At 47.3% G+C, this 16,690-nt stretch overlaps 1 protein-coding gene across 4 annotated transcripts in view; it reads right to left on the minus strand.

Annotated features, from left to right (window-relative positions):
• pbrm1 (polybromo 1) overlaps positions 1 to 16,690 on the minus strand; it is a 21,158-nt gene continuing 4,468 nt past the window's right edge. For 2 of the 4 annotated variants that reach the window (XM_056605512.1, XM_056605511.1), the window contains exons 2-31: positions 16,428 to 16,578; positions 16,205 to 16,302; positions 15,954 to 16,101; positions 15,025 to 15,174; positions 14,532 to 14,648; positions 14,358 to 14,426; positions 14,155 to 14,253; positions 13,983 to 14,068; positions 13,760 to 13,845; positions 13,099 to 13,315; positions 12,452 to 12,593; positions 11,948 to 12,042; positions 11,666 to 11,807; positions 11,215 to 11,352; positions 10,548 to 10,656; positions 9,773 to 10,412; positions 9,091 to 9,302; positions 8,581 to 8,766; positions 7,879 to 8,036; positions 7,156 to 7,407; positions 6,675 to 6,820; positions 5,946 to 6,103; positions 5,270 to 5,453; positions 4,434 to 4,635; positions 3,835 to 4,036; positions 3,312 to 3,389; positions 2,862 to 2,987; positions 2,342 to 2,385; positions 1,028 to 1,244; positions 1 to 590 (exon numbers count right to left, since the gene is read on the minus strand). In XM_056605512.1, coding sequence (XP_056461487.1) covers positions 427 to 590; positions 1,028 to 1,244; positions 2,342 to 2,385; positions 2,862 to 2,987; positions 3,312 to 3,389; positions 3,835 to 4,036; positions 4,434 to 4,635; positions 5,270 to 5,453; positions 5,946 to 6,103; positions 6,675 to 6,820; positions 7,156 to 7,407; positions 7,879 to 8,036; positions 8,581 to 8,766; positions 9,091 to 9,302; positions 9,773 to 10,412; positions 10,548 to 10,656; positions 11,215 to 11,352; positions 11,666 to 11,807; positions 11,948 to 12,042; positions 12,452 to 12,593; positions 13,099 to 13,315; positions 13,760 to 13,845; positions 13,983 to 14,068; positions 14,155 to 14,253; positions 14,358 to 14,426; positions 14,532 to 14,648; positions 15,025 to 15,174; positions 15,954 to 16,101; positions 16,205 to 16,302; positions 16,428 to 16,568 — 4,806 coding nt within the window. In that variant the 5' untranslated portion in view covers positions 16,569 to 16,578 and the 3' untranslated portion in view covers positions 1 to 426. The remainder of the gene's footprint in view (positions 591 to 1,027; positions 1,245 to 2,341; positions 2,386 to 2,861; positions 2,988 to 3,311; positions 3,390 to 3,834; positions 4,037 to 4,433; positions 4,636 to 5,269; positions 5,454 to 5,945; positions 6,104 to 6,674; positions 6,821 to 7,155; positions 7,408 to 7,878; positions 8,037 to 8,580; positions 8,767 to 9,090; positions 9,303 to 9,772; positions 10,413 to 10,547; positions 10,657 to 11,214; positions 11,353 to 11,665; positions 11,808 to 11,947; positions 12,043 to 12,451; positions 12,594 to 13,098; positions 13,316 to 13,759; positions 13,846 to 13,982; positions 14,069 to 14,154; positions 14,254 to 14,357; positions 14,427 to 14,531; positions 14,649 to 15,024; positions 15,175 to 15,953; positions 16,102 to 16,204; positions 16,303 to 16,427; positions 16,579 to 16,690) is intronic. The other 2 variants (XM_056605515.1, XM_056605513.1) reach the window with 2 other exon arrangements.

Consider the following 16,690-nt stretch of genomic DNA (forward strand, 5'->3'; position numbering starts at 1 on the left):
TTTACTTTCAAGTCCTTATACAATTAGAAAGGAAGCTACTTTTCAACATAAAAGCCAAATGGCACATTTTCCAGAATGCCATACCATATTTTTGTTGGCATTTGCAAATAAACAATTCAACTAAGACCTTCCGATTTCTTAACATGTGCAAACATTGACATTTCACCGAACTACAGTCATAACTATAAATGCCCCGGAACGATGAAGCAAAACTGAACCGTTTAAACAAAAAGGGCATCGCCACAGCTCACATAAACACCAGCACAACAAGTCAACACAAACAAATACAGTTCGGAATAAACAACAACTAAAACTTTTAGTGAGCGTGACCCTCTTCTGTGTGACAGTGGGAGCAGAGGCTCGGTAAACAACAGTAAACAACAACAACAATAACAACAGCAGCAGAAGCATGAAGGGGGGGGGGGGCTAGGGGGTGCAGGCGTAGCGGACCGTGAGGCTGTCTCGCAGCATCAGGTCGCGGAGACGCCACAGGGCGTCGGCCATGGTGTTGTGGGCTCCCTTGCTCTTCAGCCAATGGGACGGCAGCCTGGCCTCCTGCTCCTTCGTCAGACGCACGTCACTCTTCCGCGCTGTGAAGCAGAGTTCACGGCAGGCTTGTTTATAATGTATTATATATATTCCATTTTTTTATTTTACGATGCTCGTTGATTGTATTCATTCATTCATACGATGCGCCTCGCAATTCAACAAAAAATAACTTGTTTTTGGGCCATGCAGCGATTTAAGATGTAAAATCCATATGCATTAGGTAATCAGACTTCGATTGTAATACGAAACATTTATGATATTGCACAGATGTTTTCTTTGTGTTATGAATTTGAACTCAACGCGATGGACGCATGGTTTTGAAGGCAGGAATCAGAACCTCTCATCCAGACGGAAGAGACGAACACAGAGAAACACACAAGACGGGAGAGACCCTTTCATCTCAACAAACGAGGACTGTAAATAGCCTTCAAAATGTGTCATTGAGTCCTTGAAGGGCGTCTCTCTCCAGCCGTCTCACCTGAGAGGGTCTGGTCCCACTTGCTGACGGTGGGGCACTCTGCAGAGAGCCCCTCGATGTACTTCAGGTAGGCCTCGGAGTGGAGCAGGCGCTGGGGCTTGGGCGGCGGGGCCACGAACATGGGCATGGAGGGCTGCTGCATGGTGTGCTGGCCCTGCTGGCCCTGGGACGCCTGGTATGGCGGGGGGGCCGCCTGCCCTGACCCCATCGCCCCGGTCTGAAGGGGACACGTCGCCGTTATGGTTCGCTCTTGAATAACTGTTAGGAATCTAACCTACTTGTAATGTTTTTTTTTACCTGACTTAAATCTATTTAAATGAATTATTGACATTAGCAGATACTTGAATTATCATGTTGGAATGTTGTTATATTGTGTATATTGTGTATATGTATAGATGTATGGAAACCAAATCATGACTGTTAATTGATTACAGGTTGTTTCAGACCAATCAACAACCAGGGTCCACCATTAAAGGTGTGTTCTTTCACTGATAAGGTGTGAGACTTGAAAAAGGCCTCAGGCCGAAACGTTGTTCATTAAAATATTATTCGGCATCTGAACAAGAGTGTGCGGTTTCTCTCAACCTGTCCTTATCACGTACACGATACCGTGACCAGCACCTCGAAAAAGCTATTAAGAATTGGTGTGCGTTGGATTTCTCAACAAAATGACGCTGTTGAATAAGGAACAGAACATCGGTTCTGGCCATTTTAATGGACCGCCAAACCCTGCTGTCTGAAGAACAGTTCAACAGATTCAAGGCAGTACAGTCTAGTGGTTAGGGTGTTCGACTCTCAAACCCCAGCAGGCATCATTAAGGAAGGTGCCTTATCCCTACCTTCTCATTAAAGTTAAACTGTGCCACTTTGTAAACAAGCAGTCCCTCAAATGCCTTGCACTTCCACTAAATCTCTGTTTTAGGTAACCTGTTTTACACTTTCAGTGTTTTTACCAAATTCTGCAACAACATTTAGATATGAATGTATTGAAAATCTGTCGTTTAAAGGGGACATATTATACCACCAGGTGTGAGTGTGAGTAGCCTTAAAAGCCGTCTCAAAAATCTGCCCCATATGCCATCACTAGTGGTGGTATAATATGTCCCCTTTAATAAAACTTTAAGCAGAGTAAGTCATCATTTGATTGCAGAAACATGCACTGAAAAGTTTAATATTTCTCTCCGGGTAAAATATTCTGCTAAATGACTAATAGTTATCAATGGGCATTATAAAGGTGAACCAAGTCGGTTTATAATAAAAAGCTACCAGTCATAACAAACAGAAGCTTCCCTCCTCTGACTTTAGTGCAGTTACCTGAGCTCCATGGGCTCCGTGGGCTCCTCCAATGGTATTCATACCTGCAGGGAAATCAGGCAGAAACACATCACTAGACAACAGAGCACCGTTGTATTATTTCAATTAGGTATAACTAAAGGTACAACAAGAAAATGCATAAAGAAATAACAATACTGTATGAATACAATTTGAAAATGTAGGATGTTTTGGTACCTGTCTATAGAAAGATACAATTCTCCTGTGTGACAACATTGGTAGTAGCGGCTAGCAGTCAACAAATTAATCCTGTGTGTGTGTGTGTGTGTGTGTGTGTGTGTGTGTGTGTGTGTGTGTGTGTGTGTGTGTGTGTGTGTGTGTGTGTGTGTGTGTGTGCGTGTGCGTGTGCGTGTGTGTGTCTCAGCACTACTAGTTTCCTTGGCTATTTCAGCGGCACCAAGGACCGTGGCTTATCGGTACAGGGAGCAGGTCAGAAGGGGACTGGCGGACAGACAGGAAGCCACTGCATGGGTCGAGGTCAGGGGGCGGACGCTGCTCTTACCCCAGTGCGCCGATAACCCGTGGTAGCCGTGCCCAAAGGGCAGAAGCATGGGGAGGTAGACGGGCGCTCCCATGCTATGCGATGGCATGACACTCATGCAAAGCATGCCATCCATCGCTGACATACCTTTTATGGGCAAGTGACACAACACAACACAACACAACACAACACAACACAACACAACACACATGCATTGACACAAAGTGCATGCACGTTAATACATTTATCTCATAAGCACCAGGAAGACAAAATGAATGTGAATGGGAAACAGAGTCGATGAATGAAATGAGCCGACCGGGCGGCACATGAGACATCTAGTAACTAGAAACTAGTAAGCAAAACTAGCAGGTACCCTCGCAGGGTTTTGAACAGCACGGCGTGCCTGAAGGCCTACTGGTTTGTGTGCTAGTTTTCGTGTCGAGGTGGTGTCACTGCCTCTACTTGGGGTACCTGCTCTGGGTATCCCTAGTGCCTGCTGCAACGCCGCCCTCTCACGCTCCTGCTGCTCGGCGACCTTCGCTGCTCGCTCTGCAAGACAACATGCGTACACACGTGTATCGGTTTGGAGGAAAACACATTTGTTCCGACAATATTTGCACCCGCGGTATTGGCCCCCAACCAGATAGCATATATTTGTATATGGATAGACAGGCATGGTCCATAAACATAATTCAAAAGGGTTTTTGTTTCTTCCTTTTATCTTTTGTTATTATTTTCGGAGAGGCTAATTCGAATACAGTGGTGTCTAATTATTATATTTAAATTGATATTATTAATAACATTTAGCAGACGCTTTTAATCCAAAGTGATTTACAAAAAGTACATTTCTCAGAAGAAAGGGAAACAACAATATATCGCTGCCGCTGCCGTAAGGATTTCTATTTATATATATTTATGTTTGTTAATCATTACTCTTCCCATTTGTGCGTGTCTGCAGTTGCACAGAAAATGCACAGAAGACCCTTCTCCTCACCCTCATATTCGGCCTTCTTGGAGCCCTCCAGGTTCCTCCACTCGGTGCCCACCAGCCGGCTCAGCTCCCCGAAGGAGAAGTCGGGGTGCCGGGCCTTGATGACGGCCCGCATCTCGCTGCTGAACAGGATGTAGCCGCTCATGTTGATCTTCCTCTTGGAGCCCTCCTTCTTCGAGAGCCCCTTGATGGACTTTGGCGTTGACTGAAAAAAGTGCATGAGAAATGAGGGAGACACTTTCTGAGCACTGTGATGAGGGAAAGATCTGCAATCGCTAAGAAGGCAATAGTATGTCGATGTTCAGATGTTTCAAAGACAAAAGACGTGTCGACTCATGAGAGAGAGAGAGAGAGAGAGAGAGAGAGAGAGAGAGAGAGAGAGAGAGAGAGAGAGAGAGAGAGAGAGAGAGAGAGAGAGAGAGAGAGAGAGAGAGAGAGAGAGAGAGAGAGAGAGAGAGAATCAATGTGTTGGATGCAGCTCAACAATGAAACATGGTTCAACCCAAGAAAAAAAGTTTGAAAGGCAATTGGTAGCGGACGAGAGAACAGCTGATCTGAACAGCTGATTATACCCTGGTTGCCTGGTTATCTGGGTAGCAGACCTGTGGAGGAGTGTAGGGCATGATGTCCATGTCACTGGACAGGGAGCGCTGCAGCTGGGGCAGGGATTGGTCGGCCAGGTCTATGTCGTCCTCCCCCAGGTCCTCCAGCTCTTCGTCCGTCATGTCGGCGAACTTTGCCTCCAGCTCCTCGATCTTCTTGTCCAGCAGTGGGGAGGGTTCCTTCTGGGGCACGATGAGCTTCCTGTGAAGGACACATTATTCTTCAGGGGCCCATAAGGGGACATTTCACGGTGAACCTGTAGTCTTCGCTTCTGAAAGTAACATATGTTTACAGAAAGATTCACCAGGGCTAGCTTGAATGTATTTGGGCTGCTCCATTGGTAGAGGATGGCATTAAAGGTGGAGTAGGCAATGGAGAAACCAGCCAGAGTAAGCTAGATCTTTTTGCATTTTCATATACGAAAAAAAGGGTTAAAGAAAACAAACACTCCCTTCTGGCATATCTCCTGTTGCTGTAGCAACAGGTGTGTGCAGCCTTGTGGAAGGCTCTTGTCAGGCCAATGAGTGCACGGGCAGAGTGAACGCAGGTAATCGGGTAGGTAGATCGAGAGACAGGTAGGGCTTTTTCTTGTCGGAGCATTTGATTGATTTATTTCTGTCAGGATGTAAAGCGAATTTCAACCAATGTGTCAAAAAAATGCTTCTAAAAGATAATGGCCTACCCTAGCTTTAACACAACCGGGGTCAGGGGTTGGGCTCCCACACAGGAAACCCAGGCTAAGAACCTACGCTCTCACAGTATCGTGACTTTGAATGCAAGCATCCACCAAAACGACGCCAGCGTGACCCAAGAACCACCCAGAGGAGCGTCTGACCTGAAGTAGTAGGTCTCGTCCTCCACCACCTTGGCCGACAGTGGGAAGCGCTTCAGGCCCTTGAACTTCTTCATCTGCTTCTCCGTCTCGATGTAGCGGCTCTCGCACAGCAGCACGTCGTCCTCGGGTACCTCGGTGGGCCGGCAGGACAGGTACTCCTTGAAGGAGGACACTGCACACTTCCCTTCAAAACAACAACAACAGCAGCAAAACGTCATGGAAAACAACAGTGAGTCAGGACTCGAGTGTCAATGGAATAATCTGCCACCTGTAAGCAGGGAGGCTGACTCTGTCGAGCTACTCAAAGCGAAGCTCAAGACGTAGCTCTACAGCCTTTCGTTTGGAGCACAGGGATTCGAAAACGATGCTGATGTGATGCGAAGATCGATGCGTGTTTGTTCGTGCCTTTGTTCGTGAAGTAACTAAACTAGCGTGTTGCGGTGACTGGGAGTGGATGCCTGGACTCTCCTTACGGTTAATTTGCCAGCATCCCATCATCGATTTATTGGAAAATAAAAACAGCCCTTTTGGGGGGCATGGGTCAGGGGGGGGGGTCATAGATATTTGGCCTGTTAAGCCCTTTGAGACTGTAATGGTGATGAAGGGCTATACAAATACAATTGAATTGAACTTGTGGTGCATGACGTGAGGTGGACGGGGGGGCGTGGGAGGCTACCGATGACGCAGGTCAGGGGACAGGCCTCCTCCAGGTTGCTGAGGAACACCTCCTTCTTGTAGAACATCTTGGTGGGCTCGTGCTCCGTCTCCTCCGGGTGGATGAAGATGGGCCCGAAGAAGTACGCCGCGCCGTCCCGCACCCACATCTTCTCCACCCTGTGGAGAGGACGGATGGATGGAGGCAAATGTGACGTAGGCACAACAAGTGTAACCCTTCCTCTTAACCTCGGCAGCGGTCGCTTGTGTCTGACACATGCTTTTTATTCCTATTAAATGATGACACATTACTGTAGGTTTCACACTTCACGCTTATAGGGAGCAAAGAATCAAGGGTAGAGCTTAAATGTCTGTATACTAATAATATTCTCTCATTTATTATTGTGTTAAATGTTCCTGATTGTGTGAAATCTTCTAAAAATGTAAGGCACTTTGAGCTGCACTCTGTGTATGAAAGGTGCTATACAAATAAAGTTGTATTATTATTATTATCATTATAGGCCGATAGACAGAGCTGGTGCGCTGACTGGCTCTTGTTGTTAAGAGCCAATCTGCCAAGAGCTGCTTCCCTTGGTAGATCTTTCTCCAGGCAGCGTGTAGCTTTCATCAGATGAATGCAAACTTCCCAACTGTGGCGACAACGCATGCATACTGACCACGGGTCAACCAAAGGTGTCCCACCCCACTTCCACAGACCAGTATCAGACAATGAAAGCCGCAGTGGGCGTACCTGCCCACATGGTGGCGCACCAGTCCGTGGGAGCCGATGTAGACGCAGTCGCCCACTTTGAGCCACATGTTGTTGTAGCAGAGCTGCTCGTAGTACTGGCAGCCAGGCTCCCCATTGGTCACGTCCACGGTGACGTCTTCCCTATCCTGCAGGCACACACACACACACACACACACACACACACACACACACACACAGGAACAGGCACACACACACGTACAAGAACACGCCCACAAACACACACACACAAGAACATGCCCACACACACACACACACATACACACACACACAAGAACATGCCCACACACACACACACACATACACACACACACGCACACACACACACACACACACACACACACTGTTAGTGCGGAGATGTCACAATTCCTTACACACAGACAGACACACATGTGTTTCAGACTGTTTTCAGGGACGTGAACGTCATCCACGTCCTCCCCAGGCACCTCTCATCCGCCCTCACCTTGTCAGCGTCGGCGTCCGTCGTCTTGCTCTCCTCCGTCACCTCCGGGGGCTTCTCGTCGCGCTTCGGCGCGAACATGGAGGCCACGCGCACGACCGGCAGAGGTATGTCTCTGGGTACGAAGCGCACGGCGTTCAGCGGCGACGTCCACATCTTGATCTTCTTGAAGGCCTTGGCCTTGGCCGAGTAGCGCGACTCGCACACGTAGACGTCCTCCGCCCTGAAGCCCTCTGGGTGGAGCTTGAAGTACTCCTGACCGGTGGGGGGGGGCAGACACATGGTGGTCACGAAACGGTAGGGCTGTGCAATTAATCGAATTTTGATTGCGACTTCGATTCATGGTCTAAACAATCTCCAAATTAATATAAGAGAGTTTCAACGATTAAAAAAAAAAATTAAGTACTTTTGTTTTATTCATTGAATGTTTTATAGACATTGCAGCTGGATATATATTTGTACATTATTTTCTATTTTAACATTTTCTATTTTAACATTTAGAACATTATTTTAAGGGGAAATGTCAAAGTTCTCAGCTACAAAGGGGTTTTTTTTGGAGAGAAATGCAGAACAAATACATCATGTTTTCAAACTCAAAAATAATCGTTTGAATAATCGGGATTCAATATTGACCAATAAATCGTGATTATGATTTTTTCCATAATCTAGCAGATTGATGGGTGGAGGCGATCAAATAAGTGCAGAAAGGGTTGGTCTGGAGCATACCTTGACAAACATGACCACGCACTTGCCCAGGATCTTGCTGACGGGGGCTTTGTTGTAGAAGTCACTCTTGAAGACCTCTTTCTCCAGGAACTTCCGGGTGGCGAGGTGAAAGGTCTCGTTGGGCCGGTAGAACCAGCAGCCGTACATCCACTGTTCACCTGCAATCACAACCTCTTGAGGGGGATCGAGTTCTATCTGCTATTGAATGGAACATTTAAATGAGGCTGTCCAAGTCTACCAATTCACATGCACTATGGAAAGGTTGTTTGTGTCTTTTGTTTGAAAAAAATTAAATAATATAGTAGAGCAACAATTAGTAAATTTATTTCATAAAAAAGACAGACTACAGTGGTCAAGTTTCTGGTTGAACATGTGTCCTGTACAATTTTTTATATAATAGGGATTTATGCGGACAAAATAAATTTGTATATAATAAAAATTAAAAATTAAATATTGATTGGACGACGCTTTTAACAAGGTGTCTTACAATACTGTTTGTCTGTACAATCCAAACAGGAAACTAACCCCTTAACCCTGGCAGGAACAGGCCAGACCATTTTCAACCAGAAACCTGACCACTGTAGTGGTGGTAGTCCAGTACCTCAACTAGGATACCTATTCTTGATATGAACGAGAGACACTGGGAGAAACCCCCGTCGGCCACACACAGACACTGCACCCCGTCGCCAGGAGGGAACCCACCGGTGTGGTCCTGCCACAGGCGCTCGATGCAGATGATGTGTGGCTGCAGGGTGGTCTCGGAGGACTCCACGTACACGTAGTCCCCCACGCGGTACAGGCTGTCCTTGAAGCTGCAGTCCTGGCTGTACGTGCGCTGCTGGCCCGACTGCCAGGACCCCCCAACGGGCTCCTCGCTCTTCTCTGCTTCTGGAGGATGGACAGGACTTAAAGCAGCGGATCTGCATTGAAGTCCCCATGTGGACTCACTAGCAGTAGGCACACGAGAATCAGGGGATAGAACCGTCCATCCACCCACTGTGAGAAGATTATTCATTTGCTTTACCTCTGGAGCATCTTCTGCCGAACTTTGTGCATCGGCACACTTTTAAACCTCTAACATTTCGACCGTCTAAGGCTGGGCGATTCTATCGATCGTGATGATTATGGGGCATTTCACACGATAATGATAGATATCACAATATATTTATGAATTAAAAATATCAAAACTGAACCGGCCCTGCACCGGCCTACCCTTTTTCTCCTCCTCCCTCTTCAGCTTGTCCTCCTCAAACTCCTTGGGCAGCTTCCTCTTCTTCTCCTTCTCCACGTCGCCGTGCAGGTGCTTGGAGGTGTAGCTGAGCGCCGGCGACAGCAGGATCTCTCCGTTCTTGCACAGCTCGTCCCGGATGCGGATGAAGAACTGCTGCAGCTCCACGGCGTCCTCGAAGATCTCCGAGTCCGTCCTGGGGAGGGCAACGCGAGCACTGAGTTCATTTCAGGGTTTACTCTCCGGGAGCGGAGAGTCACCGTAACGCTCATCTCATGGGCTCAATACGTGCTCGCGGCGAGGTACAGAAGCCAGTACTGTTCACATGGAGAGGAAGAGGTTCGCCATACATGAAGGGGATAGTTGAGGGGCAACAAAGGGGGTGAAGGGGCTTTTAACAGTCATAAAACCCAACATTTTCCAAAGGGAGAAACTCCTTCAAATACATTTCAGGTTGACCACCTGCAAACTTAACACAGAATATTCAAGTTTGTTTAAGTTAGTAGAGCCATACGCCAAAGAAGGTATAGTCGAAAAAAAAGTAAAGTAATTCTAATCATACGCTAAAGAAGGTTCAGTCAAACACCACAGTTACTATAGTCCTAAAATAAGTGATTATTCAACACACAATTGACTGAGGGACGATGAGGAGCGCGCCGTCTCTACCTGTGCATCCGACGGGCCTTCTCCAGCACCTCGAACATGTGGTCCTGGAACACGTCCAGCCTCTTGTAGCGGCCCCGGTCCACGTTGGACCGGACGATCTCGAAGTTGAGCCGGGGCTTCTCGGGCCCGGCGGGGTCCAGCGCGGGGATCTCGGCCAGGGAGTCGCTGTAGCAGCGGCCCTCGTCGTCCTGGTGGCCCAGCACCGACACGAACAGGCTGCGGATCAGCTCCTGGATCAGCCGCGGCACGTCGGGCGCGCCAGAGTCCTCGCCGCCCTCCAGGTCCCGCCGGGTCTCCAGGAGCACGCGGTGCAGCATGAGCGCGTCGCGGTAGATCAGCGACTCGGGCTCGTTGTAGGTGCACGCGTTGTTGAACATGAGCACCAGGTCTTCCACCAGCGCGTCCACGTCCTGGTACTTGTTGGCCAGCATGTGGCTCTTGACCTTCTCCATGTCCACGGGCTTCTTGATGGCCAGGTAGTAGTCGGGCAGCTCGGCGCGCGACGGCAGCCGCAGGAAGATGGTGCTGAGGCGACGGCCGCGCTTGTCCGTGAAGTTCTTCACGGCCTCGTACAGCTCGCTCAGCTTCTGCTGCAGCGGCGTCAGGTACTTGGACTTCTTCAGGGTCAGGCTGTTCTTCCCTGGGGTGGGGGGGCAACAAGGGGGGCGTCTGTGAGAGGGAGGCGGGACTTTGGGGATACACACATGGGGATCAGTGATTTGTTGATGTGTGAGGGATGGGTTATCTTGAGTCGACCGCAGGTTCTCTGACGTACTTATCTTTAACTTAGGGGTGATCATCATGTCATCGTCGTCGATCGACGGGCCCAGATCTCTTCTCCGGTCCTTCAGGATCTTCTCCAGGACGTCGGCGTCGTTGTAGACCTGGATTTGAATGAACGCACGGGTTTGACCCATTTCCATACAAAGAAGAAGAATTAAAGGAAAAAGCAATGCCCCTTTGACTTCGCAAAGGCAACCCTTTGATGAACATACTGAACAAACTGATCATCAATACGAACTGTCAAGAGACTCCACTTTCGGTGATTTTCGAAATACTTTTATCACCGAAACAACACGGCCGAAACAGAAATTTGTGATGACGCAAACAAAAAGCGCAGCCAGCACACGCTTGTCTGGATAAGCGCCAATATTTCTGCGGTGTGTACGTTTTTCAATGTTTTTGAGGAAGACCCACGCATAGCGATTTGCAAAAAATTGCAATGCCTTGATTTTACTGAAGTTATTACACAGTCATAGCCATAAATGCATGGTACTAATAATTGGCATAATAATAATTTTTCGGTTTTCGGTTTTGGCCAAGAATTTTCATTTCGGTGCATCCCAATGTCAGAAAATGGCATGAAGACAAATTGCATTACAAAACAAGAACCACCTCATCACCAACCAACACAACCACAACAACAACCACAGCGGCCAGACCTGGGAGCCCTCCTCGTTGTAGTGGCGTGCGTTGCGGAACATCAGCCTCATGTCCTCCATCAGGGCGTCCTCGCTGGTGTACTTGTCGTTGCGGATGTTGTGCTCCACCGTACGCAGGTCCATGGGCTCCAGGATCACCTTGGAGTGTGTGTGGGGGGGGGGGGTGGAGAGGAAGAGTCAGTGTGTTGTGGAAACATAGTCCCGGTACCGTCCTGCAGAGGGTGCTATAGTGTAAAGTGTATTCTCCTATAGAGGAGCTTAATCAAATAGTGTTTCATGTAAAAAAAAATAAACCATCAAAACCCTGACGTCAAACCACATAAAAGATAGAATCACAATAAAATAACATCATTCTGGAACAATCGCAATTCATACATAATTGCAACATTTTTTCAGAATCGCGAGGTACAACGTACCGTGCGCTGAGCCCCCTGGGGATCCCCAGCCCTACCTTATAGTAGTCGGGGTAGTCCTTCTTGGAGGGCTTGACCATGAAGAGGTCACATAGCCGGCGCCCCGTGGGCGGGTCCCGTGCCTCGGTCACCGCGATGAACAGCGTGCGCATGCGGTTCTTCTTGGTGTTCTTCTTGTACCTGCACGACCCAAAACGGCCCGTTTGGTTTTCCTCCCATGAGAAGGTTCTACCAGTCAGAGGTTCACTGAATAACACACGGCACAACGTGAGCTCGCTGGCGAGAGATGACCAGGTGACATGTGACGCGGCGCAGCCTACATTTTCCTCTTTGAGCTGACGCTGTCGCAGAGGGACGAGGACATCGTGCTGTCCCCTTCGTCGTCGTCTCGCCGCAGGAGCTCCTTCTTCTTCATCTGGACAGAGGAAGGCCGTCTCGTCACATGTGTTGAAACCCATGTCAATGCATCCTAATTTACTGTATGTAGTCACGTGTGGGGGTGGGACTACATACGGTGTGTTGGGACTACATACGGTGCATTTAGATGCATCGGTAATTTTTTTATAAATTAACAATTAATGTAATTACTATATATATCTATAGGGCAATTCTGTACATTAAATTGGATTACTCACACTTTGCAGGGAGAAGAAAATGAATCACAACTGATGCGTTTCTACAATAAATGATCAACTGATGATCACAAGTCATCCATGTTAAAGGATTGACAACAAAACCCACACCCATGCGTTTTGTCGTCCACGTCAGCTACGCTACGAGACCCGCCGTGAGGAGGAGGAGGGCGGAGGTGGGTGGAGGCACACCTGCTGGATGTGCTGCAGCTTCAGGGCCCTCTTGTAGATGGAGGAGTGGGGCACGTTGAAGCGCTTGCCGTTCTCCAGCATGCGCGTCAGGTCGCTGTCCAGGTGCTCCAGGCTGTCGTACTCGTTGCTCTTCATCTTGTTCCTGTGGGGAAGCACTGCCGCTCACATTTTGGGAAGGAGGGAGGGGGGGGGGGCGGGGGGGTGGGGCCAGGGATACTCTACTGTACAGCGAGTGTATGGGGACGTGAACACAAAAATAAAATGGAAACAAAAGAGAACAGGTGGTTGAAAAGGAAACCTTAAAGAAAATATGGATTCAAATGAGATAGGAGTCTGATTTTTGAAACGTGCCCCGGTTGGAGCGAAACAGAATGATCGGAAGGAAGTACAGGAACTACAATTTCCTGAATATAAATGACATCAATGTCGATGAGAGAAAAACAGCACAGGAAAAAGACCATTCCTATTCTTCTATCTTTTTTTATCTGATATTCTACAATCAGGTAGGAACTTGTTCGCACAGACCCGATGAATAGGACATCGGTTGCTCATTAGAAACCTTGAAAAGCCTTGGCTTCTCCTTATGGTTATGGTTCTCTTCATGAACCGGGCTCAGTGGCCACCGTCACCCAGTGGGCCCACGGTACCTGATCTGGTGCAGGCAGATGGGCTGCCCGATCTGCTGGTAGTAATCGGGGTAGTCCTTCCTGGAGGGGAGCTGCAGGAAGGGCTCCGAGATCAGCTGGCCCTGGCTGTTGCGGCCCCCCCGCACCGCCTCGTACAGCTGGAAGATGGGGTTGCTCATGTCCATGTTGGAGTGGATGCCCTCGGCCTCAGACTCCCCCTCGTCGTAGTGGACCGACCCTGAGGCAGGTGGAACATGCCGGAACGGAGACATAAGGGAGTTAAGAGACTGCAGTGTTCTAATTTAACACATCAAATATCCAATGCACCACAACTGTGTGCTGCAAGTACCGGTAATTCGTTTTTTGCACATAAGAATAATAATGTTTTATTTATAACGCACTTTACCTAAACTTAATGACCTTAAAGTGCTACAATGCACATTAAAAGAAATACAACATAAAAGACTAACTAGATTAAAAAGAAAATAAACTGTGAAAAAAGAATCATTTAAAGTAGCGGTTTAGCGAAAGGCTTTTCTAAAAATATTGGTTTTTAGGCCTTTTTTAAAATAATCCATGTCTGTGGGGCCCTTAGATGGTCAGGGAGAGCATTCCACACATGACATGCTAGAATCTACGACTGCTACAGGTTCAATCATCTCCACACAGCCCAGAGAAGTACCAGAGAGAATGCCTTCCTCGTCACTTTCATACTGCAGGGCCATGGTGATCGCAGAGAGACGGTCACCCTGGGTGGAACGTCTGTTCCTGCCGGCGGTGGGAGAGAGGACAGAGAGAGCTGCTTCAGCACACTGGGGGAGAAGCTGGCAGACTAGGGGAGAGCAGGGGTGACTTTGGGAGTGTCTGGGTGACTTCCAAAGATGCAATGCCTTTTCCCTGTTTACCTGATGCGTATGCTGGACTTGGTGGGTTCCGCGTGGTCCATGTCCGCCTTCTTCTGCGCAAATAACTTTTTGATGGTGTTTGCATCCTTGAGAAGAAGACAGTTTTACACGGGAGACGGATAGATACAGAAACAGACTGACAGAGAAAAAGATGGATAGATGGAAAAGATACCTTAAAAACTTGTGATCCTGGCTCGTTGTAATTCTTGGCATTTTTGGTGAGTAAATCAATGTCTTTCGCCATGGCACTCACACTTCGGTAGTTACCCATCTAAAAAAACACATTATAATGTATGCTCATGGGTTGATATGTGTTGAACATTTGTTTGAGCATACCCTTGATCCAAGCTTCATAGAGAACATGTAAACACTGACCTGAATCTTTTGAGCGATGATCCTCAGATCGATTGGGTCTTTAATGATGGCGTAATAGTCTGGGTATTGCTGGGAAAAACACACAGCGGCGGTGTCAAAAGCATTGCCGTTGGGTGTACAACACATAACCCCATGGTCCTATCACAAAGCATGCTGCTGGAGGGAGGCCCGTACCACTTTGGAGGGCAGCTTCTGGAACAGCTCGCTGACCAGGCGGCCCGTGGGCTCCGTGTGGGAGACCACCGCCTCCAGGAGGTGCTCCAGGTGCTCCTTCAGGCAGGACGGGGTGCTCTGCACGGGAACAGACGGCATTCATGGCGCAAACTACCCCACACTGGCTTACTCACACATGCACAGTCACAGTTTTCATATTCTTATATTAATTGAGCTAATAAAAAATAATAACAGGGATAGTGTATTGGCTTGAGTTTGGGTGAGCCTTAAGTCTCCAGCCTTAAGAAAGATCGCTAAAGCGGGCAAAATATAGCCAGCTAACACACACGAAAGGGAGTTCAGCGCTTTCAACTAAAATAAAAAATGTAGAAATTGGGAAAGCTGGTGAGGTTTAGAAGGGTAAATCGAGTTGGATAAAACTGTCTGCTAAATGACGCTAACGATACTAATCCTCACTATCAACAATGTTATAGCTGGTCTGCATGAGCTTCACCTCGTCCTCAGTCTGTCCTCCAGCGGTGTCCTGTGCATCGTAACCTTCCTCCTCATCATCCTCATAGTCCCCCCGCTGAACAAACTCATTCTTGGTGCGCATGTAGAGGTCCCACAGTTTACACGCAGCCCGATGCTCTGGGCTGTCTGCCTGCACAGACGTTAGAGCATATTCACTGGTTAACCATGCCACCGTATACATCTTTAACCATTTATATATGTAGCTAGATGTAGATATGATAACTTTAGGAAACCTCATTAGGCATGTATTCACTATTCTTACATTTTGCTTGTTTTGTGTTGCTTATCATGCACAACACACCTAAAAGCGGTGTTAAAGTCGCAGTGTGTAAGATTGAACCTCCAAGTTAGTAGGCCAGACACTTTCACAGTGAATAAATGCAATAACAGTGTTCCGTCTACTGCAACTTTGGGACGCAAACTAGCGTAGCTCAGCTAGCTGGTTGGTGTGAGTGGGAGGGCTTTGTGGATTGTTGACAGTACGATTCTTGTAAACAAAGAGAGAAGAACAGTCTGGGCAGCATTTTTTATTGGTAGAATATATAATAGGATTTGAATTTATTGATAACATTATTGAAATCACTATCGATCAGCACTGACGAGAGGTTAATTTAAGCTGTGATCTAGTTTAAGTGTTGCACAATGCTACTTTAATTGTCACCCAATATTTATGCTGGTCTAACTTTAAACATATATTGTTAGTTGTTAGCTTGTAATAGGTTTTAGCATTAATACATTGTTAGTTGTTATCTTGTAATAGGTTTTAATATAAATATATTGTTTGGTATTTGTGACCTTGTAATATGTTTTAACATAAATATATTGTTATTTATAACCTTACAATAGGTTTAAGCATAAATATTTATCATACATATTAGGATTTAACATACACATATCATTAGTTGTTACCTTGTAATAAGTTTTAGCGTTGTTGAACAAGAGTTGAAAATCACTGGTGATTTGCTCAACGTCGTCGTACTCCTCCATCTTCAGCTTCTGCTGGATCTTCATCATGTCAATGGGCTGGGACACCACGTGGTAGTAGTCGGGTTGGTTCCTTTCACACAGGGCCAACCCAACATTAAGTCTGGAATACAATACTCACACAGAGCTCCAGAGAAAAGAAGGGCTCGTCGATATTACAAAGTCATCGTTGTTACCTTCTTTTAGGGGCTCTGATGAAGAGCTCACATAGCATCCTACCCTGGTCATCCTTGTAGTCTCTGACGGTGTTGTATAGTTCATGACACACAGCAATCTGCAAGGCAAGGGCCATGTTGTAAAATGGATGGACATCATTCACTACTACCAATCCCATTTTTTCATTAAGCATAATTTGGTTGAACAAGGCATTTTTAGCTAGATATGTGAAAGTCACTTTACAGGATCAACTGTTGGAATGCTCGATATACGTCTCCTCTTTCTTCCCGCTGAAGACACCAACAATGACGGTTGGCTGTCTTCAAAATCTCCCCCGCTGACGCTGCTGGAAGGTGACGAGGTCCTCTTCTTTTTCAAGGCCATGGCAGAAGCCCTGAGGACAAATCAAAGTGTCATGTCAGGATAAAAGACAATAATGATACGTCTGTTGGTTAAATAGTGATGATAACCGTTTGGGTGGTCATTTTTGTATGATGACTTATTTC

The sequence above is a fragment of the Gadus chalcogrammus genome, chromosome 13, assembly GCF_026213295.1.
Source record: "Gadus chalcogrammus isolate NIFS_2021 chromosome 13, NIFS_Gcha_1.0, whole genome shotgun sequence".
Classification (NCBI taxonomy): Eukaryota; Metazoa; Chordata; class Actinopteri; order Gadiformes; family Gadidae; genus Gadus; species Gadus chalcogrammus.